At 42.6% G+C, this 26,839-nt stretch overlaps 1 protein-coding gene across 2 annotated transcripts; it reads left to right on the top strand.

The window, feature by feature from the left end:
• Nucleotides 1–7,523: 7,523 nt before the first annotated feature.
• LOC136624947 (olfactory receptor 5AR1-like) lies at nt 7,524–15,978 on the top strand. 2 transcript variants are annotated; one of them, XM_066598882.1, is made up of 2 exons: nt 7,524–7,536; nt 15,041–15,978. In XM_066598882.1, exon 2 carries the CDS (start codon nt 15,061–15,063, stop codon nt 15,976–15,978), a length of 918 nt encoding a protein of 305 aa, XP_066454979.1. In that variant the 5' UTR covers nt 7,524–7,536; nt 15,041–15,060. The 2 variants fall into 2 exon arrangements, with proteins under 2 accessions (XP_066454979.1, XP_066454978.1); XM_066598881.1 differs by lacking the exon at nt 7,524–7,536 and adding an exon at nt 14,704–14,714 and having other exon boundaries at nt 15,069–15,978.
• The last annotated feature ends 10,861 nt before the right edge of the window (nt 15,979–26,839 follow it).

The raw sequence follows: 26,839 nt of genomic DNA on the forward strand, positions 1-26,839 counted from the left end.
AAACTGGTCCTGCCCGCGGCTCGCCTCAGACGCATGCTGGCAGAGGTTAGGGAAAGTGCTGCTGCTGATATAGGGAAAGTGTTAGAGTAGGATCCTGTCTTCAAGAACCCCAACGGTCCTTCTTAGGGCTACTCCTCATCGTGTGCATTATAGTTGTGGCTGGCTTGGAGCAGTAGTGCACCAATTTTTTTTTTAAGCATCTCGGGCTGTGCAGGCCATTTCAGCAATAGCGTTCTCAGTCTGCTGTGTATTACACAGAGTTTAGGGACAGAGCTGCCTATATAGGAAACGTTTTACAGGACTCTTGATCCTCTGTGCAAGAACCCCAAAGCCCCTTCTTAGGGCTACATATCACCATGTGCATAACAGTTGTGGCTGGCTGGGAGCAGTAGTGCACCAACTTTTGTATTACACATCTAGGCCTGTTCCCAGCCTTGCAGTTATAGCGTTCTCAGCCTGCAGTGCCGTACAACCTGCTCTCACCGTGAAACTGCACTCTAACATTTCCTAGGCTACTGCAAAGTATTTCAGTTATATCGTTCTATGTCTGCAGTGCATTAAACAGAGGTCTCACCTCTAAACAGTACTGTAATATTACCGGGGCCACTGCAAAGTATTTCAGCTCAGCCGCTGTGCAGAGCGTCTCACAATACCCTTTCCTTGGGGGCTTAAGTTCGCCGCAGTTACCAGCACTATCCACTGGCTTTACAGTTGTGGGGGGGTTAATTCAGGTTTATGCCTTTAAATAGAGAATGATAAGTGTATTTCACAGAATACTTATGTGTTTATAATTTGCATCTTCTTCTGCTAAAGGTTTAAGCTTATACGTGTAAGGGCTGACGCTTTAAAAATAGACTACAGAGACTCCATTTTGTCTCTTCGCTTGTCTGCTTTAATACATATATATATCTGTATTAATTTCAACTTTCACTTAAGAAAGATGTTAGATTCCAATTATAATGACCCACCTGGAAATATTAATTGGATAAACACTGGGTTTACGTCCTGTTCTCATCTCTAAACAATTTTAGCTGAAGCTTACAGGAATGTACCTCCTGATTACACCTACACAGAGGAAGACATACTGATAAGAGGCCGAGATGTTTTAAATCAATGTATGTGCTTATTAATTTTAATTGTATCTGGCATAAAGCCACTTGCTTCGTAAGAACTGTATAAAGATTGAATACATTGTACATTAAACAGGCATTTCTTTGGTTGACACATACGGTGTGGAGTCCATAGAATTCCTCCAAGTATACTTGCAAGATTTAAGACTAATTCGGAAGCAGACAGCATCAGCTGAAAGGTCTGGTTTTGACCCCCTACACAGTCTTCTCCCACTCTACACAGCCTCTCTTATTTGCAAGTCTCTGTGAGCGGTAAATTACCCTTAGGTATCAGCGCAAGACAGCGGGTTACTTTTTTCCAGTCACAGCATAGAGCCTCCGCTATCTACAAGTCTCTGTGCGCGGTGAATTAAGCCACAGTTGTCAGCGCTGTACAGTGGGGTAATTTATTTGGGCTCTGCTCTATTCTTAATCCGCCATGATGACGGGTAGGGGTAAGGGTCGAGGATGTGGACACGGACGTGGGCGTCCAAGTGAGGGTGTGGGCACAGGCCGAGTTCCTGGGTGTGGTGAATCACAGCCGGCTGCGGCGGGATTAGGAGAGAGGCAAGTTTCTGGACTCCCCAGCTTCATATCACAATTTGCGAGTCCACGTGGTAGACCTTTATTACAAACAGAGCAGTGTGAGCAGGTCCTGTCGTGGATGGCAGAAAATGCATCCAGCAATGTATCGGCCACCCAGTCTTCTACACAGTCCACTACTCCCGGCCTAGGGACTGCAACTCTGAATCCTCTAGCTGCTCCTCCTTCCTCCCAGCCTCCTCACTCCATGAAAAAGACATATTCTGAGCAGGCAGACTCCCAGGAACTGTTCTCGGTCCCAGTCATGAGTGGGAAAAAATGGTTCCTCTCTCACCTGAGGAGTTTGTCGTGACCAATGCCCAACCTTGGGAAAGTTCCCAGAGTCCAGGTGATGAGGCTGGGGACTTCCGGCAACTGTCTCAAGAGCGTTTTGTGGATGAGGATGATGAGACAAGTTGTCTGTCAGTGAGGTAGTAGTAAGGGCAGTAAGTCCGAGGGAGGAGCGCACAGAGGATTCGGAGGAAGAGCAGCTGGACGGTGAGGTGACTGACCCCACCTGTTTTGCTAAGCCTACTGAGAACAGGGCTATAGAGGGGGAGGTGAGTGCAGCAGCAGGACAGGTTGGAAGAGGCAGTGGAGTGGTCAGGGGTAGAGGCAGGGCCAGAGCAAAGAATCCCCCAACTGTTTCCCAAAGCACCCCCTCGCGACAAGCCTCCGTGCAGAGGGCTAGGTGTTCAAAGGTGTGGATGTTTTTTTAGTGAGAGTGCGGACGACCGACGAACAGTGGTGTGCAACTTGTGTTGCACCAAGATTAGCTGGGGAGCCACCACTACCAGCCTCATCACCACCAGCATGCGCAGGCATATGATGGCCAAGCACCCACAAGGTGGGACGAAGGACATTCACTGCCTCCGGGTCACACCACTGCCTCTTCCAGTGTGCCCCAACCTGCCGCACAGATCCAATCCCCCTCCCAGGACGCAGGCACGAGCGCCTCCCGGCCTGCACCCACACCCTCACCTCTACCGTCCTCCACTCCATCCAGCAATGTCTCTCAGCGCAGCGTTCAGCTGTTGCTAACACAAGCGTTGGAGCGAAAATGGAAATACGCCGCCATCCACCCGTATGCACAAGCTTTAAACATGCACATTGCCAAATTAATCAGCCTGGACATGCTGCCGTACAGGCTTGTGGAAACGGAGGCTTTCAAAAACATGATGGCGGCGGCGGTCCCACGCTACTCGGTCCCCTATTGCCACTATTTTTCCCAGTGTGCCGTCCCTGCCCTACAGCAGCACGTCTTCCGCAACATAAATCATGCCCTCACCAATGCAGTTACTGGGAAGGTCCACTTAACCACGGACATGTGGACAATTAATGGCGGGCAGGGACACTATATCTCCCTGATAGCACATTGGGTGAACTTGGTGGAGGCTGGGACCGAGTCAGAACCTGGGACCGCTCACATCCTACCCATACCCAGAATAGCGGGTCCTACCTCGGTGCTGGTATCTGCGGCGTTTTATGCCACCTCCTCCAAACCCTCCCCCCCTCCTCCTCCGCCATGTCTACCTCTCAAGAAGTGTGAGCACGTCGCCTGCAGTCGGTAGCGCGCGGCGTGGCAGCACAGCGGTGGCCATGCTGAAACTAATCAGCTTAGGTGACAAGATGCACACAGGACCACCGAGCTGTTGCAGGGTCTGACAGAGCAGACCGACCTCTGGCTTTCGCCGCTGAGCCTCCAACCGGGCATGGTCGTGTGTGACAACGGCCGTAACCTGGTGGCGGCTCTGCAGCTCGGCAGCCTCACACATGTGCCATGCCTGGCCCACGTCTTCAATCTGGTGGTTCAGCGGTTTCTGAAAAACTACCCGCACTTGTCTGACCTGCTCAGCAAGGAGCGCCGCGTCTGCGCACATTTCCGCAAGTCCACCAAGGACGCTGCCACCCTGAGGACCCTACAACGTCGTTTTCAGCTGTCAGACCACCGACTGCTGTGCGATGTGCCCACACACTGGAATTCTACGCTGCACATGTTGGCCAGGCTGTACGAGCAGCGTAGAGCAATAGTGGAGTACCAGCTGCAACATGGGCAGCGGAGTGGTAGTCAGCCTCCGCAATTCTTTACTGAGGAGTGGGCATGGATGGCAGATATCTGCCAGGTCCTCTGAAACTTTGAGGAGTCTACCCAGATGGTGAGCGACGATGCGGCCATAATTAGCATTACCATCCCGCTACTTTGCCTGCTGAGAAGTTCGCTGCTATGCATAAAGGCCGACGCTTTGTGGTTGGAACAGGAGACGGGGGATGACAGTATGTCGCTTGATAGCAAGATCACCCTTATGTCTATATCTCAGCGCGTTTTGGAGGAGGAGGAGGAGGAGGAAGAGGAGGAGGGGAAGAGACACCTGGCCACACTGCAGAGGGTACCCATGCTGCTTGCCTCTCATCTGTTCAGCATGTATGGGCTGAAGAGGAGGAGGATCCTGAAAGTCATCTTCCTAGTGAGGACAGCGATGTGTTGCATACTGGGACCCTGGCACACATGGCTGACTTCATGTTAGGATGCCTTTCTCGTGACCCTCACGTTAGACCCATTCTGGCCAACACAGATTACCAGGTGTACACCCTTCTAGACCCATGGTATAAGGAGAACCTTTCCACTCTCGTTCCCGAAGAGGAAAGGGGTTCAAGAGTGATGCAATACCACAGGGCCCTGGTGGAAAAAGTGATGCTAAAGTTCCCATCTGACAGCGCTAGTGGCAGAAGACGCAGTTCCGAGGGCCAAGTAGCAGGATCAGGCAGCATGTCCAGCGCAGGCAGGGGAACACTCTCCAAGGCCTTTGCCAGCTTTATGGCTCCCCAGCAAGACTGTGTCACCACTCACCAGTCAAGGCTGAGTCAGGGGGGAGCACTGTAAAAAGATGGTGAGGGAGTATGTAGCCGATCGTACCACCGTCCTCTGTAATCCCCCTGCTCCATACAACTATTGGGTGTCAAAGCTGGACACATGGCACGAACTTGCACTGTACGCCCTGGAGGTGCTGGCCTGCCCTGCCGCTAGCATCTTGTCAGAGAGGGTGTTTAGTGCAGCTGGGGGAATTATCACTGATAAGCGTACCTACCTGTCAACTGCCAGTGCCAACATGCTTACAATCATAAAGATGAACAAAGGCTGGATTTTCCCAGGCTTCTATTCTCCACCGGCAGATAGCAGCAGAACCTAATGGTTCTTTTCGCTGCAACAGGAGAAAAATGCATCCTCTATCACCACAAAAAAGGGGGAATTAGCTTTGTCAATCACTCTCGGATATTATTACTCCTCCTTCTACTCCTCCTCCTAAAACAGCATGTCATCATGCTGAACTGCCAATTTTTCTGTGGCCCAAAAGGCTCTGTTTAAAATTTTTATACAATTTTTCAAAGTTTCAAAAGTATTGAAACTTTAACAGAAACCAATTTTTTTTCACAGGGCTGCCTCTTTATTGACATAAAGTTGTTAACTTTATATGAGATCTACAGGTTTTGGTTTTCCAGCGTATATTCGAATAGTTAAAGGTCTCTCAAATAATTGCCTCATTGTGATTTCCTGCTTCATCTAATTGCTTCAATAATAAATTTTCAGTAGCTTCTGTTATATTTGGTGGTCTAAAGAAAAAAACTATGAGGATTTTATTGTTGCTTTTCCTTCCATATATTTCCACCAATAGACTTCACATGTTCATCTCTCTCACATACAGTATATCTTCCCATAATGTGGGCTACAAACAGGAATTTACATGAAGACAAATCCCTCCCCCTTTATGTTTTTTATGATCCCTTCTGAACAGACTGTAACCCTGTAAGTTCACCACAAAGTCGCAGCTTTCATGCAGCCAGGTCTCTGTTATTCCCACTATGTTGTGGTTTTCCTCAGACATTATTATATCTAGTTTATTTACTTTTGGTCAGACTTCTAGCATTAGTCACCATACAGTTTAGCAGGTTTTGGTTACTTGTTTATGTCAAATGTATCCCTAATTATTAGGGATACTATTTTGCGAGTTCAAACTGTACTAACTCCTCTCACTGCTCCACTCCAATTTCTATTACTTAGTCCCAGGTCACTGTCTACACTGTCTTCCCCTCTATCCCTCTGGTTGCCCTCCCACTAGTCTTGTTTAATCACTGCTCCAACCTTTTAGCCATCTTCTCTCCAGCACAGCTGCACCCTCCCCATTTAGATGCAGACCGTCTCTATGGTGGACCCTGTAGCCAACAGCAAAGTAAGCCCAGTTCTTCAGCAACTCAACCCCCTCCTTCCTACACCAACTCTGGAGCCTCTTGTTTGCCTCCCTAATTTTCACAGCTTTTCTGGTGTGGCACATGGTACAGGTGGTATTTCAGAAAAAACTACTTTGGTGGTTTTTGAACTAAGCTTACATCCTAGTTCCCTGAAATCGTTTTTAAGGACCTTCCACCTACCTGGCGGTCAGAGGGCATGTTAATCCTGTAATGGCATCCCCTTCAACTGCCAACTTTGCAAACTTGTTAGAGTGTGCTAGTTCAGGACTTGGATCTCTTCCTTTTACCCCTCCTTCTCATTGTCACCCAGCTAGCTGCCTGCTCATCCTGCTCTCCCAAACTACCATCCACCCCCACATCTTTCCCAGCGAGTGCCTGCTCAGTGAAAAAATGACAACTGTTCTAGTGTTAATCACCAGCTAACTACACTGCAGTTCAAGTTCTGATCAGGGCACCCCCTTACAGGCATGCTGGGAGTCATCAAGAACTAAGAGTTTGAGAAACACTGGTCTAAATAACAAGCCAAAAAAAAATGTAATTTGGGAAGTACATTTAATGCATAAATCCTTTCTCTTATATGAACTATTAACCATTATAATTACTTCTCTAGACGATATATTGAGAAGATTATCTGATTACCCTGATGATAGTAAGTCTTTGTTAATTATATAATCCTAAGGGAATTTCACTATAATCGTTAGCCAAGATAAATTATCTGCAGATCTGCTGGGAGTACAGCACCGAGGTAAGAGAACCTATAAAGTAACGCAGCACCTGGATGTATCACTGGAAATCAGGAAACTGGTTTGACAACAGCACATGGGTAAGTAACACCGGACTAAATTGCCTTTGAATACCGAGCAATTACCCCAAACTGTAACCCTTAGGCCTCATTCACAAAGGGGAATTCACACAGCTAACTTACATGCGCAAAATAAACGTGACTATTAGAACCAATGGTTTCCTAAAGAAACATTCAGACGAAAGAATTTTAGGCGTGCAAAACAAAAAATAATCATACCTATAAAGATAGGACAGGTGTGACTAAAATCCTGCCACTAAAATTCCCTGCCTAGTGAAAAGATAGGACCTGACTTATCTTTGGTGCACAAAGCGCAGAAGCCTCCATAGGCTCTTATGGGAGTCTATGTGAGGCGGCCGGTAAAGGGAGAATAAGGGATTTCCCTGCTGTGGGGAAAGAGAGAAAGAAGAAGGCTGAAGGGAAGCTGCGGGGGAACCCCCTTGTCTGCGGGGCTGGAGGAATTTCCCCGTAGCAGGGAGAGAGGGGTTCCCCTGCAGGGGAGAATAAGGAAATCCCTAGCAGTGGGGGAATTCATTATTCTCCTCTTCAGGGAAACTCCGGCTTTGCGCTGTTGTGGATTGGATTTCCTTCTTCTTCCCTGCGGGTAAACCTCGCCCTCCCAGCAGCGAGGATATACCTCCAGCCCCGCTGAGATGAAGAGAAGCCCCGAGGAGAGGGGGGTTCCTCCGGGGCTTTCTCTCTCTCTCCTCCTAGAGCAGCAGCACTTTTGAAAGCAACACTCAGCCCGCAGTCGTGTGAATGGGCAATTTCACAGTTCATTAAGCTCGGGACTTGATAGTGAGAAATAGTCCATTTACGCAATATTTTTAGTGCAGTTTGAAGCAATTTCTTTGCCTGGCTATTGTGATTTTCACTCTCGTGCGAATGAGGCCTCAGTTTTATCTTTTTTTAGAAACAAATTTTTATTGAGCTAAATATCAATATACAATTCAATATGCAGTAAAACAATTGAAGGTTTACACAAGCACAGTACAAGGAATGGTATGTTAAAGCTGAAACGCTCGGTTTTTGGGAACAAAAACAAACTAACAAACAGAAAACCCACACAGCTCGCAGGTAGATAACATTACAGAATGTGCTCATGTAAACAAAATGATGATCTAAGACAAGTTTACATTGTCTGATTAGAAATGAGGATTTAATCCATTTTTCCAAAACTACCTGATAGTTTTTGTAATTCCCATGAATCCTTGCTAATGTGCCTTGCAGCCTACCATTATTATTTATATAGGATATTACTTCACTTAGCAAGGGAACCTCGGTTTTTTTAGAATTTTTTTTTTAAGGATTTCGCAACTATTAAAATGTGAAACGTTATGACTTTATCAATTGTGCGTCGTTTGGTGAATCCTATATGAAGAAGCACCATTGAATAATGCCAATCTAGCAGAATTTCAAAAACATACTCAAGGAGACTTCTTATCTGGCTCCAGTGATTGGCAATGAGAGGACAGTCCGATCCCTCGATCAGTGTAACATCTCCAGGATTTGTCGGAATGTGAAGGGCAGATATTCACATAGCGCACTGGTGTAAGATACCAAAGATATAACAATTTCCTAGACGATTCTAAATGAGAAGCACATTTCGATAATGAAGAGGCTAAAGTGTTCTGCGCTGATCAAAATATTTAAATCTTGTTCCCATTGATCTAGGCAAGATAGTTATTACAAATAGATGAATACATTCTAGACACTCCTTTAGTAGTATTGCTGAGATTAGAAAAGGATGGCACCCAGGAGGGGTGCTTTTCCCAATCATTGTTTTAAAGATGTGGTAAAGAATCTAATAGGTGCGCTGCAGAGCAGGGGCGTAACTAAAGGCTCAGGGGCCCTGATGCAAAAGGTGAGCTGGGGCCCCCCTCTATATGTATCTGTACCCGTACTCATACCTAAACCATGCTGCATAGAAGCATAACTTGAAGCTTCTGGGCCCCAATGCAAAACCTGTAACAGGGCCCCCAACTATAATGCTTTATTCATAGTACTGGGCTCCCTGTATGGAGAAGAGAGGCCTTATGGGCCCCCTAAGGCTCCTGGGCCCGGGTGCAACTGCATCCCCTGCGCCTTCTATTGTTACGCCCCTGCTGCAGAGATATTGTTTCATCTTCCTTATGTGCAGGTCTGAAGGAGATACAACACACAGATCTGTCACCTCCTAGCACCAATGTAGAGCTCATAAAACTGTCACATTCCTTGTCAGTGGACTGATTAAGTATTTATTTCTCTGCTTATCTTGTTCGGTATTGTTTTAAGTACAAACTAGTCTCCGATTTATGTGCCTTTTCATTTGTGTACATTTGTATTTATATATACCCCATGCAAATCTGTTTCATTATGCCTGAGAAAGGATCCTGACAGGTCCAAAAGCTTGCAATAAGATCATGTATTTTTATTAGCCATTAAAAGGTATCTCTACAGAATTACTTGGTTTCTCTTACTGAGAACAATTACAATCCTTCCATAGTCCCTGGTGTGGTTCCCCAGTTTCTCTCTGACTTCATACCATGCCTCGTTCAAGCAGATCGTTCTTTTCAGGACGGGTGCTCCACTTTAAGGCGCGTCTTGGTGGAGAGGTTCTGCTTAGATCTGTACCCCTATGTTTAGCCTGATCCTGCGTGTAGCCACCATTAGTCTTGTGTACAAATGCCTCTCCAGTCAAGATTTAAAAGGATAAGATATATACATTCCCAAGATTTGTGATTTAGTGATATTTAGCTTATAATAGGAAGTGGCACTAAACTTTTGCAATATGTCTAAAACTATACCCAATGACGATCCGGGTTTAGACAAGATGATCATTACATCATCTGCGAAAAGTCCTATCTTATGTTCTTGTTTGCTAATGGTTATTCCAGTTACTTCTTTTGTGCTTCTTATCCATTCTGCTAGGGGTTCCATAACTAATGTGAAAATTAACAGTGACAGTAGACAATCTTTCTGAGTACCATTGGAAATATCAAAGGCCTTTTGAAGCTGTTTTAACAGCAGAAGGATTAGAATGCAAACTCATAATGGAAGCATGGGCTATACCTGTAATGCAAAATTTGTGAAGCACTGCATTGAAATGCCCCCAGTGGACTCTGTTAAATGCCTTTTCTGCATCCAGAGAAAGAAGCAAAGTAGGCATCCAAGTACTCTCAACATAATTAACCCCTTAGTGATGAAGCCTGCTTGCGCCTTAGTGACGGAGCCAAATTGTGGAAATCTGATATTCTTACTTAACATAGCATAACTCTGTAAAGGTTTTGCATATCCAAGTGATTCTGACATTGTTTTTTGCCACATGTTGTACTTTATTTAGGTGGTAAAAATAGACTGATTAAACTTGTGTATATTTATTAAAAGTGCCAAAATTGGGAAAATTTTTTCAAAAACTTTAATTTTTTGACATTTTTAACTGTAATATCTCAAATATGTGCAAACATACTGTACACATCTTTGCTAAGATATATATTTCCATCTGTTTACTTTATTCTGGATGCACATTTGAAAAACTTTCATTTTTTAAAAACCATTTAGGAGGCGTACAAATTTAACATTACTTTTCAGCATTTTGGGGAACACTTTGTTTTCCTACACCAAGCCAAGATTGCAAAGGCTCATAGGTGTCAGAATGATAGATACCCCCACTAATGACCCTATTTGAAAAACTACACTCTTAATGTATTCACTGGGGGGTGTCAGGAGTATTTTGACTCCACAGTTTTTTTCAGGAATTAATGCAATTTAGAGGAGAGAAAAATAAAATGTCATATTTTTGCAAATATATCATATTAAAGACATATTTTTTTCTATAGTGCACATGAAAAAGAGGATTGACATCCCAAAATATATACCCATGTTTGTCCTGTGTTCAGAGACATACCCATTGTGGCCCTACTCTTATGTATGGATGCACAATGGGGCCCAAAATGAAAAGAGTAGTCAGTGTCTTTCAGAACAGAAATTTTGCTGGAAGGCCTTTTAGGCCCCGTAGCAGACATGTAGAGTACTTGAGCGGCCAAAACCATAGAAAACACCCAGAAATGACCCCATTTTGAAAACTGGACCCCTTAACGAATTTATCTAGGGGTGTACTGTGTATTTTGACCCCACAGTTTGTGAATGAATTCAAGCAAAGCAGAAGAAAAAAAATTGTGATTTTCGATTTTTTTTGGGGGGCAATTATGTCAATTTAACCCCTTAGTGATGGAGCTTTTTTCTTTTCTTCCATTTTTGTTTTTTCCTACTCCCTTTTAAAAAATCGTAGTTCCATTATTTATCCATCGATGTCACTGTATGAGGGCTTGTTTTTTGCGGGACGAGTTGTATTTTTTAATGGCACTATTTATTGTACCATATAATGTACTGAAAAACTTTTAAAAAATTCTTAGCGGAGAGAAATGGGGAAAAAAGCGACATTCCACCATCTTTGGGTGCGTCCTGTTTCTACGGCGCCCAAACTGCAACAAAAACGACCTAATATTTTTATTCTATGGGTCAGTACGATTACTACGATACCAAACTTGTATAGTTTTTTTTTTGCTGTAGTACTTGTATTTTTTTTTAAAGATATTTAATTTTTTTCAATTATTTTTTTGCAGTCATTTTGTGCGCGCAATAACTTTATTTTTCTGTCAACGTAGTTGTGCAAGGGCTCAATTTTTGCGGGATGTCCTGTAGTATCAATTCGGAATACATACAACTTTTTGATCGCCTTTTATTGCATTTTTTTCTGGAAGACAGGGTAACTAAAAAAGTGTATTTCTGGCATTCTTTATTTTTTTTTTCGGACGATGTTCACTGTGCAGGAAAAATAATGCACTACTTTGATAGATCGGACTTTTACAGACGCGGCGATATCAAATACATATTTTTATTTTATGATTTAGATTTTTTAGTAATTGATATGGCAAAAGGGGGGTGATTTAAACTTTTAGAACTTTTATTTTTACAATTTAAAAAACTTTATTGATCTTTTTTCTTACTTTACTTTGAAGTCCCTCTGGGGGACTTTAACATGCGATGCTTTGATTGCTCCTGCAGTATGACGTAATGCTATAGCATTACGTCATACTGCTTTTTTTACAGGCAGTCTATCAAGCCACCCTGTGTGGATGGCTTGATAGGCAGTCTGCTAAGGCAGCCCTGGGGCCATTCATTAGGCCCCCGGCTGCCATGACACCTGCACGGCTCCCCCGATCTCACCGTGGGGGGGCCGTGCGGGACCCCCAAACAGCGTTCGGGGCATTTAAAGGGTTAATAGCCGCGGTCGTCCGAACGGCCGAGCACGGCTAATGCCCGCGGGTGTCAGCTGTAATAAACAGCTGATGCCCGTGCTGTATGGAGGGAGATAGCGGCGCTACCTCCCCCCATACATGTCCTGCAACAGCAGGACGTAGTTTTACGATAGCACCGTCACTAAGGGGTTAAAAACAGGGTTTTTTTTGTACAGCACACATATGAATGAAGACTTGCACCTCAAAATGGATACCCCTGTTTGTCCCATCTCCAGAAATATACCCATTATGGCCCTGATCTTATGTCTGGATGCACAACGAGGCCCAAGATGAAAGGAGTAGTTGGTGGCTTTCAGAACAGAACTTTTGCATGAAGGTGATTTAGGCCCCATTGCCCACCTGTAGAGCCCTTGACTGGCCAAAACCATAGAGAACCCCCACAAATGATCCCATTTTGAAAACTAGACCACTTAAGGAATTCATCTAAGGGCCTGGGTATTTTTACCCTCCAATTTTTGAATAAATCTAAGCAAAGCAGTAGGAAAAAAATTACGATTTTCATTTTTTTGGCAATTGTGTCAATTTAAAAACAGTTTTTTTTGTACAGCACACATAGGAATGAAGACTTCCAACCCCAAATGGATATCCCTTTTTTGCCGTGTTCAGAAACATACCTATTATGGCCCTAATCTACTTGCAGGACACATGGCTAGGCCTTTGGATTTCAGGGTACAACTGAATAAATTCCACGCCCCCTTGCCCCCTTGTAGAGCCATTGATCGGCCAAAATGATAAAGAACCCCCACAAATGACCCCATTTTGAAAACTAGACGCCTTAACAAATTATTTTAGGCATGTACTGCATATTTTGACCCCACAGTATTTGAATGAATCTAAGCAAAGCAGAAGGAAAAAAAAGTTACGATTTTCATTTTTTGGCAATTGTGTCAATTTAAAAATAGTTTTTTTTGTACAGCACACATATGAATGAAGATGTTCACCCCAAAATCGATACCCCCATTTGTCCCGTGTTCAGAAACATACCCATTGTGGCCCTCATCCACTTACAGGACACATAGCAAGGCCTATAATGAAGGGAACACCTGTTGGACCGAATAAATTCCAGGCCCCATTGCTCACTTTTGTGGAAAGAAATTGACTCCCTAAAAATTATCCCCCCCTCCACGCCCTTTTTGGTCTTCCCTAAATTTTAGATAAAAGTAATAATGTAAACTGTGTGGTATTTCCGAAGAAAGGGTAATTATGGGGGCCTGGTTGGGATGGGCAGATGTGGAAAAAAAATTGGGTATCCCCTCTCCTCTCATGCTTTTTGGGGGGTATATCTTGATCTCAGCGGCAGCAATGGGGTGTAAAAAGTGGCGCTCTGTGAGGCTTTGTAAGCTTGCTGAGGTGCGACAGTCTCACACAGAAAGCGTTAAACAGGCTGCTCCTGGAACTACAGGAAGGCGAGCATTACCAGAGCTTCTTGTAAATCGTGTATTACAGGTAGCTGTCTGAAAAATGCTGGGCTCATATGCTGGATGTGGAATCCGCTTGTGGAGGCCCACAACAAGGCCATTGGTCACTGCTCCAGGCTTTGGGCGACTGTTGGTTGCCGGGAGCAAGGAGATTTTAAATTTCCTGGGCTCCCTGACTCCTGCGAATGTGTCTGGCATTTTGCCGGCAATCGCATGTGCAGAATCCGGGAAAGTCCACGGTGGAGGATTGCATCGGGGTTTAAATACGGAGGCCTCCAGTAAAATGTTTCATCACCTCTCACCGATCGCATCAATGAGGGGAGATGAAACTTTAACTTCTTTTAACTTTTATGTGATCGCCGTTACCCATTGGATAACTGCGAACACGTGACTAGGAACCGCTCTCCGTGAAATCTCCAGGCTCTCGGCTAAGTTTTGTAGCCAGGAGCAGGGAGATTTTAAATTACCCTGGCAATCCAGAGCTTTTGCTCATGCGTCTACCATTTTCGCGATGGGCGCGTTGTGTACAGAAGCTGGGGTAAGGTCCACTGATTAATCCAGGGACCTTAGGTACATAATTTCATCCTCCCTCACGGATATGAAACGTAAGCTTTTTAAACTTTTTTTTTAACTTTTTCAAACTCTTTTTTACTTTAAATAATCACTGTTGTCCAATGGATAACAGTGATTATGTCACCAGGAACCACATACAGTGGTCCCTGGTGACATCTCTCTGCTCCTGGCTACACATGGTAGCCAGGAGCAGAGGGTTTTTAAATTTCCCGGGGCGTGAGCTTCTCTGCGCACGTGCCCGATGATTGACGTCGGGCACGCATGCGCAGAAGGGGACTTCAGCTCTCAGAAGACCGGGACATCGCAGAGGACCTGGGGTGAGTATCTTCACTTCCCCTCATGGATCCGATCCATGAGGGTAGGGGAAATTTTAACTTTTTAAAAACTTTTTTAAACTTTATAAGCCTGTTATAACCAGATCACTCACATAAGTAGTAAAATGTAATTACAAAAGTTTTCTGTAACCAAATTAGTACTCTATGCCCAATAGCGTTTATTACTAATGCATTCATTTATTCTTGGTTGACTAAAAATGATTGGATTTATGTAATATTACACATTTTCTTCAAACTGACGTTTTATTGAGGCTTGACCCAAAAGACTACTGTAACAAATTATATATTTTTTGAACTGCAATGTATCAAATCACTTTTGGAGGGAGGTTCTCACCACACATGGAAAACAAGTATGGGGCCTACCTGAGCTGTGGTCCTAAGTGTAACCTATAACAGTTATGGAAGCTACCTCTATGGCCTTTGCAAACCAGTATTACTAATTTTGGAAGTCACTTACTTCACTGGATTTCCCCATTCTAATGTGGAATAACACTGCAACTGATCCACAGAAAACTTGTCATCCCTTTTTATGCTACACGTCGGGGTCACTGCTCTAATTTGCATGCAGGAGAGCACCAATCCTAAAAGTGCCAGTGTCTTAAATAGAGTGGCCAGTGTACGATGAATGTGCTGGTGGCTTGTCTTGTCTTACTATGCTTGACCATCTGTTCTGCAGTTAAAAGACATTTACTGAAGATGAACAGAAGTTTGGTAAAGGAATTTATTCTCATGGGCCTCACAGACAGAACTGAACTATGCTTACCTCTTTTCATTATATTTCTTCTCATTTACATTGCCATTATACTGGGCAATGTTGGCATCATAAGTTTGATCAAGCTGGACATTCATCTTCAGAAGCCCATGTATGTGTTCTTAAGCAACCTATCATTTGTGGACCTTACGTACTCTTCGTCTGTCACCCCCAAGATGCTACAGGACTTGGTCTCTGAATCCAGGACCATCTCCTTCTTGGGTTGTGCTCTGCAGATGTATGTATTTGTATCCTTTGCAACAGTTGAATGCCTTCTTCTAGGTATTATGGCCTATGATCGTTTCGTGGCTGTCTGTAGACCTCTGCTATATAGTACTATCATGAATAGCATATTCTGTCTTCAGTTGGTGGTTTCTGGTTATCTAGGAGGCATCCTGACTGCCTTGGTGCACACCAATTTAATTTACCGCCTCAATTTCTGTAAATCCAATGTCATCAGCCACTTCTTCTGTGACATGCCACCACTTTTAAAACTCTCTTGCTCTGATATATCCATTAATATTGCTGTACTTTTTGTTATTGGTGGCTTGGTAACTATGACGTGTCTCATCACAATTCTTGTCTCCTACACTAATATCGTCCTGGCCATTGTGAGAATCCATTCTGCTCAGAGCAGATATAAGGCATTCAGCACCTGCTCCTCTCATATGACTGCTGTCAGCATCTTCTATGGGACAGTGCTATTTATGTATTTCCGGCCATCCAGCAGCTATGCCCTTCAGCAAGACAAGGTGGCATCAGTCTTCTACAGCATACTTATACCTATGTTAAATCCTTTGATATATAGTTTAAGGAATACAGAAGTTAAAGAAGCTTTAAAGCGTCTGGTAAAAAGAAATTAGCTAAAAATGGATTTACCGATTTCTTTTTCTTATCCTTTTAGTTTGTTATCCTGTAAAGAGTTAATCCAGCTTTTCTCCTGTATGCATTTTAATGCACGCAGTATGAGCTGAAGAGGAGAGCGAATGATGGGAAATGAAAATGGCTGTATTATGTGTGTTGAAATAATATAGTAACATAGTATGTAAAGCCGAAAAAAAACATATGCCCATCCAGTTCAGCCTATTTCACCCCCAATGTTGACCCAGAGGAAGGCAAAGTAGCCCCAATGAAGTAGAAGCCAATTTTCCCCATTTAAGGGAAAATAATTCCTTCCTGACTCCAATCTGGTAGTCAAAATATTTCCCAGATCACCGACTCTTCTGATATAACATGTAATGTTATTAATTTATTATACTCATAAAAGGTACCCAGGCCCCTCTTGTGCTCTTTTAGTGATTTTGCCGGTAGCACATCCTCAGGCAGAGAGTTCCACAGTTTTCCTGATCTTACAGTAAAAAAAACCCTTCTATGTTGGTTTAGAAACGTTCTTTCCTCTAGATGCAGAGGATGCCCACTTGTTATTGTCACCGCACTCGGTATAAATAGATGATGGAAAAGATCTCTGTATTGTCTCCCGATATATACTTATACATAGCTATTGGGTCACCCTTCAGCTGTCTTTTTTTCTAAATTGAACAACCCCAATTTTGACAACCTCTCTGGGTATTGTATTCCGCCCATTCTATTTATTACTTTAGTTGCCCACCTTTGAATCTCAAACTCTGATATGTCCTCCTTGAGTACCGGTGCCCAAAACTATACACAATATTCCTTGCGTGGTCTGACCAGTGACTTCTAAAGAGGAAGAACAATGTTGTGTCCCTAGACCTCTTTTATGCATCCCATGATCCTATTTTCCTTGGCAGCAGCTGCCTGACACTGGTTGCTCCAAGTAAGTTTACAGTTAACTAAAATCCCCAAGTCATTTTCCATGTCCTTATTACCCAGTGGTTTGGTGTGTAATGGTGACATGTATTTTCTCTGCCCATGTGCATAACCTAACATTTATCAGTGTTAAATTTAATTTGCCACTTTTCTGCCTAAGCCTCGCACTTATTAAGATCTTCTTGCAACCACATTCTGTCATCTCTTGTGTTAATTACTTTACATTGTTTTGTGTCATCTGCAAATATTGATATGCAGTCCTACCAGGTGTGGTAAGTTTGGGTCACTCGCCTACAGGATCGCGTCCTTTCCGTACGGAATGGACACCACACACACATAAAACAGCTCAGGAGACTTGGAGTGTCTTTGCAAATCTGGAGCCTTTGAACATTTATACCATACCACAATGCTATAACAACAACACTGTTCAATGTTCTGTACTCCACAAGGGTGAGAGTCTCTGGTTGTCCTCCATGTCAGACTCGAGGCCTTAACTGGTCCACAGTGGACCTCAGGTTTGCAGCCCTTTCAGCTCTGCTACACTGTCAACTTCCTCCTGAGGACTCCTTCACACTGGTGAGGGTGATTTTGGGCTGTGATTCACAGCCCGATATCACACTTGCCACTCTGTGAAACTCATGTGGATGTGAGGTTTTTTCCCTTTATCTTCCTTCCTGCCACACCCACACGTGTTTTCTCTCCTTTCAGGTATCAGAATACCTGTCTACAGCCCCCTACAGCCATGTTGTGTTCTATCCTTCCGTACAGGTCATTAATAAATATATTCAAGAAAATAGAGCTCAATACTGCCCCCTGTAGTAACCCACTAGTAACGGTACCCCAATCAGAGTATGTACCATTAATAACCACCCTCTGCTTTCTATCATTGAGCCAGTTACTTACACTTATTTATGCCAGATCAAGCATTCTCATTTTATATACCAACCTTTTATGTGGCACAGTATCAAACGCTTTTCAAAAGTTCAGCTACACAAGATCCAATGACTCTCTCTGGTCCAGTCTAGTACTCTCCATAGAGATTGATCAGGTTGGTTTGACAGGAGTGACCCCTCATAAACCCATGCTGATATGGAGCTATAGAGCTATTTTCCTTGAGGTCCTCCAGGATAATATCTCTTAGAAACCCTTCAAACATTTTACCCACAATAGATGTAGGACTTAGCAGTTTGTAATTTACAGGTTCACCTTTTGATCCCTTTTTGAATATAGGCACCACATTGGCTATGCGCCAATCCAGTAGAACAGATCCATCACCATAGAGTCCTGAAATATAAAAAAACAACAGTCTGTCTCTCAAATTTTTTAAGTCACCTAAAATCCGGGGGGTGGGGTGGGAAGGTTGAGGGGTGTATACCATCGGTACCCAGCAATTTGTCTATTTTCATCTATCTAGGATTGCTCTGCGTTACTTATTGCGTTGGACTGGTGACATTTAGTGGAAAGTTTACTTTATCACTTTGCATGTTATTTTCCTCTGTGAGTGCACTGGAGTAAAAACCATTTAATACATTTGCTTTCTCCTCATCACCCTCTACAATCTCTACAATTATTTTTACTTTAACAAAGAGATATTCCTGCAACTCACCGGGACCGCCATAGGCAGTAAAATGGCACTGCAATATGCCAACCTTTTCATGGCAAAACTGGAGAGTGACTTTCTGGCCTCCTGCTCCAGCAAACCATTGGTCTACTTCCACTACATTGATGACATCTTAATCATCTGGACCAACACCAAACAAGAACTAGTAAAATTGCATGAGAGATTCAACACATTTCACCCCACCACAAACCTGACATTAAGCTACTCATACAGAGAAATCAATTTTTTGGACACCACCATTAAAATTTCAAACATCTCAATACAGACATCCCTATACTGAAAACCAATTGATCGGCCCACATACCTCAGATGGGTCAGTTCTAGAGATGAGCGAGCGTACTCGGAAAAGCACTACTCGCTCGAGTAATTTGCTTTATCTGAGTATCGCTGTGCTCGTCCCTGAAGATTCGGGTGCCGCTGTGGCTGACAGGTGAGTCGCAGCGGGGAGCAGTGGAGAGCGGGCGGGAGAGAGGGAGAGAAAGATCTCCCCTCCGTTCCTCCCCGCTGTCCCCTGCAGCTCCCCGCTCCGTGCCGGCACCCGAATCTTCAGGGACGAGCACAGCGATACTCGGATAAAGCAAATTACTCGAGCGAGTAGTGCTTTTCCGAGTACGCTCGCTCATCCCTAGTCAGTTCCCATTCTAAGCAAAAAGTTCATCATCTACAGCCAGGCCATCAGATACAACTGGATCTACTCCAATCCAACAGACAGAAGAACATTTATACTACCTAAAAGAGACATTTTTAAACCAGGGCTATCATCCCACCTCAATTGATGACCAAATAACCAGAGCCACCAGGATACCAAGAAATCAACTGCTCCAATACACAGAGAATGAAGTATTGCATTATACTGTGATCTGACAGGCAATTTATCAAGCCACGCCATCTGGAGAAGGCCCCTGGCTGCTATGGCTACTGAATGACACTCTATGATCTCATTGTGCTGGGTTGTAAGGATGACTGAACTCCACATGCAAGAATCTAACTACTATATAATACTGTGCGTATGTACAAGAATCGAACTACTATAAAACTATTCATATGTACAAGAATATAACAATTATTATACTGCTGTCATGTACAAGAATATAACTACTATAATATTGCCTTGCTATGTGCAAGAGTATAACTGCTATAATACTGCCACTTATGTACAGTATAAGAATGTAATTACTATAATACTGCTCATATGTGCAATAATATAACTACTATAATACTGCACCTATGTACAAGAATATAACTACTATAATACTGCTCATATGTGCAATAATATAACTACTATAATACTGCACCTATGTACAAGAATATAACTACTATAATACTGTCCCCTATGCACAAGAATATAACTACTATAGTACTGTCCCCTATGTACAAGAATATAACTACTATAATACTGCCCCTATGTACAAGAATATAACTACTATAATACTGCCCCCTATGTACAAGAATATAACTACTATAATACTGCCTGCTATGTACAAGAATAGAACTACTATAATACTGCCCCTTATGTACAAGAATATAACTACTATAATACTGCCTCCTATGTACAGTTCAAGAATATAACTTATAATACTGCCTTTTTTGTACAAGAATATAATTACATAGAATTCTGCTTTCAGTGTAAAATATAATTAGGAATGCTAGCACCTAGTATAGTATTTTTAGAGAATCTCTCTGGTGTTCCCATACCTAGGAAGTATAGAGCAAGTATAACTATTATAATACTGTCATTATGTGTACAGAAGTATAACTACTATAATACTGTCCCCATGTGTACAAGAGTATAACTATTATAATACTGTCACGCTGTGTACAAGAGTATACCTACAATAGTACTGTCCCCATGTGTACAAGGATATAACTACTATAATACTGCCCCCTGTATACAAGAATATAACTACTATAATTCTAGCTCCTATGTACAGAAAAATGTGCCTACTATAAAACTGCCCCCTATGTACAAGAATATTACTATTATAATACTGCCACGAGGTGTAAAAGAGTAAAACTGCTGTAATATTGCCCCTATGTACAAGAATATAACCGCTATAATACTGCTTCCTATATACAAGAATATAACTACTATAATGCGTCCTCCTATGTACAAAAATATCACTATCATCATGCCCTGTATGTACAAGAATATGAGTACCGTAATACTATCCTTATGTACAAGAATATAAATACTATAATACTGCCTCCTATGTACAAGAATATAACTACTATAATACTGCCCCCTATGTACAAGAATATAACTACTATAATAATGCCTCCTATGTACAAGAATATAACTACTATAATACTGCCCCCTATGTACAAGAATATAACTACTATAATAATGCCTCCTATGTACAAGAATATAACTACTATAATACTGCCCCCTATGTACAAGAATATAACTACTATAATAATGCCTCCTATGTACAAGAATATAACTACTATAATACTGCCCCCTATGTACAAGAATATAACTACTATAATATTGCCCCCCTATGTACAAGAATATAACTACTATAATAATGCCTCCTATGTACAAGAATATAAATACTATAATACTGCCTCCTATATGCAAGAATATAACTATTATACTATAATACTGTCCTCATGTGTACAAAAATTTAACTACTGTAATACTGACCCCTATATACAATAATATAACTGTAATAACACTGCCCTACGTGTACAAGAATATAACTACTATGATACTGTCACAATGTATACAAGAGTATAACTACTAGAATACTGTCCCTATATGTACAAGGATATAACTGCTATAATACTGCAGTTGTGTGCAAGAATATTACCGCTATAATACTGATTCCTATATACAAGAATACTAATCACAGGGACGGAAAAAGTCTATATAACTACAGGTAAGCCCTTTTCACAGTAACAGACTAAAATATAAATTCTTTATTAGGGGTATATTAAAAAACATAAATGGGCTAACACACAAACAAAAAAAAATATATAAACCAAAAAAGTCAGTTATTTTTTGGTATATCACTGGCCTCCACTCAAAGACCGGATATGTGTGTGGGGCCAGATAGCAGATCAGTGCTACAGGTAAGTGATAGAAAGAACTTAGTCACTTCCAAAACTGGTAAAGATCATGCAGCATCAAGATTTGGAGGTAAGATGCTCCTCCAACTTGATATTGAGATGCTGCAGTGATCCACCAGAGTGATTGCTGTCTTAGACAGTATCCAATATAGGGACGTGTCAGTATCTCAAACTCTTTGGCATCAATCATGGGCAAAGAGAAAGAGTTTTCCCTATAATAAGGATTTTTCACAATCGGACACTCATAGTCAGAGTGTTAGAATGAATTGTGCTCGACGCGTTTCCCCACAATGGAAAATTGTGGTTCATCAGGAGCTCAGATGGATTCGACAGGCATTCGTATAGCACTGTTTGTAGTAATGAATTAGCAAACGATTTTTTAAAATGAAGTCAGATGGTACAGATAGTGCAGTGACTTAGAGGCAATCTGTATGATTGCTCAGTATCTCAGATGCATAGAAGCAAAATTGCGTATTCAGGCATCAACTAAAGAAATACACGTGCACTCCCAGCATTAGTATGCAGAGTATGGTCTCTATGCTTGATCTTAGTTGATGGGAGCTTATCAGTAGGAGGTCTGAGAGATATTGGCTCAATATATTATGAAAACTGCAGCCAAAGTATAGGCTCCCTGGGTAACAGAGAGCTATAAAGCTGAAAATCTGGATGCAGCATCAGCTTCGCAGTTTAAATAATAGCCCAGTGTCATCAGGACTGTCTCATCTAGATGATATAACGGAGATAAGAGGAGGATGTTAGGTATATAGGAAAGTGGCCACCATATAAGTGTGGCCGCCTCTATAACCAAAATAGACTTCAGACCCAGGCTGAAACTATAGGCTTAATTTTAAATAGTATAAAGAGCCTCCCTGCATGCTACCAGATATAGAGCAGCAGCAGGTTTCTCTGATCTACTCCTTCCTACAGAAGATAGCTGTTATGCCTATGCATCAAAAAGTCAAAAAGCACCAAAAAAAAAAAAAATAAATAAAGAGGTAAAGCCTGTGGCTCTGATGGTGAGCCACAGGGGTAATGCAGGAGTGTATGTGTCAGCCTCTCATATACTGATTACTGGACCGCCTTGATGGGAGGAGAGTAATAAGTGAGCCAATCAGCGGCTCACAAAAATAAAGGGGACCCAACTATGCAAATATCCATGCTGCAGCTCTAATCAGAGTGTTTAAGATGAGAATCCACAGTTGCAACATGCTTATCAGCATATTGCCGGCAAGGGGGTTAGATAGACCAGTGCATAGCGGTGTCTGATCGCTCACCGCTATGCCAGATTATTCAGAAATTATGCTAGTAGCTCCTACCAGCATAGGAGGCTACTGCACATGTGTGTGATGTCATCACATGGTCACGTGATCGCCAGAATGGTCACATGACCGCCAGGAAGGTCCTGGTGGCAACAGAGATGGAATGCAAGCCCTATATGAACCGGAGGGCAACCACAGCGACCTGAGCCAGGATTAAAAATTTAGAGCTGCTGAATAAAGGTGTATTTGCAATGTCTGTACTTTCCTTTATATATTATTGTTTGTAAAGGACAATTATAGATGGTGCCCATTATGAAGATGTTCTTTCAGGTAAATATACACATCCAGTAGTATATAATGGTACTCAAATGCAGAATAAATATGATGCCACACAAATAAATGTTTAGATGATCTAATATCAAATATGTACACCATAATAGGAAATACAGGCTGAAGGAGAACATGGAACGGTCTAATCGGAGGAGAACATATTAATAGATCTTATCCGGGGGAAAAAGCACAAATGCTGTTTGAATTAATCCAGGAAACAATTAAAGCATAGACTTTCATTGAGGCCAAGTGGATTCAGACTGTTCATACGAAAAATCCATGCCGCTTCTTTTTGTAACAGCCGCTGGTCCACATTGCCCCTTCTCCCATGTGTGCGTAACAATTCTATGCCTTGAAATTTTAGCTTATTTGCATCACCATTATGCGTTGACCAAATATGGTCCGCTAAAGGTGTAGATTCTCGTCTTTCTATGTTTCCTATGTGGCCAAGTATCCTGCGCCGGAACTGCTGTATCGTCTTCCCTATGTAGTTTTTTGGGCAGGGGCAGGTGGCCATGTAAATGATATTACGAGTCTTGCAGTTAATAAAGTCTTGGCACTGGAAAGTCTGGTTGGAAACAGCACACGTGAAAGAATTAGCTTTTAGAATGAAGGGGCAAGCGGCACAGGTATGGCATGGAAAAGTGCCTACTGGTCTGTTTTGACCTAACCAGGTCAGTCTGGATTCGTCAGGATGTAAATGACTTTTGACGAGATGATCTTTTAAATTGTGGCCTCGTCTGTAAGTAATGCATGGTTTCATAGGTATGTGATCTCTGATATCCGGATCATTTTTGAGAATGTCCCAATAATGAGATAAAATCTCTCGTATCTGCACCGAAGCTGTATCAAAGGTGCCTATCACTTGTGGAGAATGTTCAACAGCCCGTACTCGTGGTGTTAGTAATGTAGTGCGAGGCTGTTGAGATGCATATTGATAGGCTTTCATGACTACGTCCTCAGGGTACCCCCTTGTTGTAAAGCGTTTCATTAGTTTTTTACTTTCTTGGAAGAAGGAAGCTTCATTTGAACAATTACGGCGTAGACGAAGGAACTGGCCCTTAGGAATACCGCGTTTCAAGGGTGTAGGATGGTAACTCTGCCAGCCCAATAGACTATTGGTAGCAGTCTGCTTCCGGTGCAAAGTTGACGAGATGGTGCCATCCTCGTTCTTAGAGATCCGAAGATCAAGGAAGGGTAATGATGTCGGGTGGATGTCACTAGTGACACGTAGGTTTAAAGTGTTCACATTTAGTGCATCCACGAAGGTCTCCAAGGATGAGGGAGTCCCCTTCCATAGAACGAGGATGTCGTCTATATAGCGTAACCAGAGGATGATATTGTCGGACCAGAGTGGATTATTGTAAATGACCCTTTCCTCCCACCAGCCCAGGTACAGATTAGCATAAGATGGGGCACATGGCGTCCCCATCGCTGTACCCCTGAGCTGGTGGAAGTACTCGGAGTCAAACACAAAATAATTGTGCTTCAAGATGAATTCCAGTAGGTCAACGACACACTGGTTGTGGCTATTGTAATGTGCACCCCTTTGTTGGAGAAAGGAAGACACTGCTGTCAAACCGCCGTCATGAGGGATGGAGCTGTACAATGCTTCGATGTCTAGTGATGCTAAGATGACATCGGGTTCGATTGTAATGCCATCAAGAATACGCAGGACGTCCATCGTATCTCTAACATACGATCTCAATGAGAGAACGTATGGGCGCAAGATCTTATCAATGTAAATGCTAACATTCTGGGTGAGATTGTTTACCCCCGATACGATAGGACGTCCCTTGATAGGGTTAGTACCCTTATGCACCTTTGGCAGTGCATAAAACGTAGCGATGGTTGGAGTTGGAGGGTACATGAAGCGGTATTCATTGGTATCAATATTCCCAGCAGCCAGTTCCCGTTGTAAAAGATCACGCAGTAGGACCAAAAATGAATTTGTTGGGTCATATGAGAGAGTACCATAGGTGGAGGGATCATTCAAAAGTCGGCGGCACATGTCAATATATTGTGATCTATTAAGAATCACAATATTGCCGCCTTTATCAGCTGGCTTTATAATAATCGCAGAATTTTTTTCGAGATTTTTGAGTGCCTTAGTTTCCCCTTGTGTCAGATTGGAATGTGGACCTAAAGAGGTTTTAAGATCGTTTTTTACCAATCTCTCGAAGATGTCTATTTCCGGACTATGCAGTGCCGGGGGATTGTATCTACAGGAAGGTTTAAGGTCCGTAAAAGGACCCATGCCTTCAATTCTCATATTCTCATTCTCGAGATCCTGCAGAATCTGAAGGCCCTGAAGATCTGCCAAATCCAGGCCCATTGCTCTGAGTCGTTCTTTATCTTTGATGGCAAAAATTTTTTTCCATCTTAGTTTGCGGGTGAAGAGGGAGATGTCCTTCGTCCACACGAACGGGTTAAAACGGGTCGTGGGGAATATAACTACTATAATACTTCCTCCTATGTACAAAAATATGCCTACTGTAATACTATGTACAACAATATAATTGCTATATTACTGCAGTTATGTGCAAGAATATAACTGCTATAATACTGCCACCTATGTATAGGAATATAACTGTTATGATACTGCCCCTCATGTATGAAAATATAACCACTATAATACTGCTTCCTGTGTGCAAGAATATAACTACTCTAACACCGCCCTCTATGTACAAGAATATAACTATTATAATACTACCACAATGTGTACAAGAGTATAACTACTGTAATATGGTGCCTTATGCACAAGAATATAACTGAGCCAATCAGAGGCAGGTCTCACTCACACCCATTCATGAATTCATGAATGGGTGTGAGTGAGACCTGCCTCTGATTGGCTCAGGCTGAGCCAATCAGGGGCAGCTTTGAGTCACACCCCCTTCACACCTACTGCAGGCCGGCCGCGCTGAACTCCGGCTGCCGGGACAAGGTGAGTATATATATATTTTTTATTTTAACACATTTCTGGATGAATTGCAGGGAAGGGCTTATATATTTAAGCCCTTCCCGACAATTCATCCCGCGCCCGCAGAGCATTGCTTTCAATGGAGCCAGCTGTATTGCCGGCTCCATTGAATGCAATGCGCTGGACAGCTCCGGCCCGTTTCTAATGAAACGTGGCTAGGAGCAGATTTTCGGGCGATTTTTGTGCATCGGTCACGTGATTTGCGGATGCGCATCCATCATGCGATCCGCAAATCGCGCGAAAAAACGCCCATGTGACTAAGGCCTAATACTGCACCCTATGTACAAGAATATAACTACTATAATACTGCTCCTATGTACAAGAATTTAACTACTATAATACTGCCTCCTATGTACAAGAATATAACTTTTATAATACTGTCCTCCTATGTACAAGAATTTAACTATATAATACTGCTCTCCTGTGTACAAGAATACAACTACTAAAATACTGCCCCCTATGTACAGTACAAACATATAGCTACTGTAATACTGCCTCCTATGTACAGTATAAGGATGTGATAACTATAATACTGCCCATATGAGCAAGAATATAACTATTGTAATACAGCCTTTTTTGTACAAGAATGTAAGTACATAGAGTTCTGCATTCAGTGTACAATATAATTAAGAACGCTAGCACCAAGTACGGTATTTTTAGAGACTCTCTACGGTGTC

This window comes from Eleutherodactylus coqui, chromosome 4, assembly GCF_035609145.1.
Source record: "Eleutherodactylus coqui strain aEleCoq1 chromosome 4, aEleCoq1.hap1, whole genome shotgun sequence".
Lineage (NCBI taxonomy): Eukaryota > Metazoa > Chordata > Amphibia > Anura > Eleutherodactylidae > Eleutherodactylus > Eleutherodactylus coqui.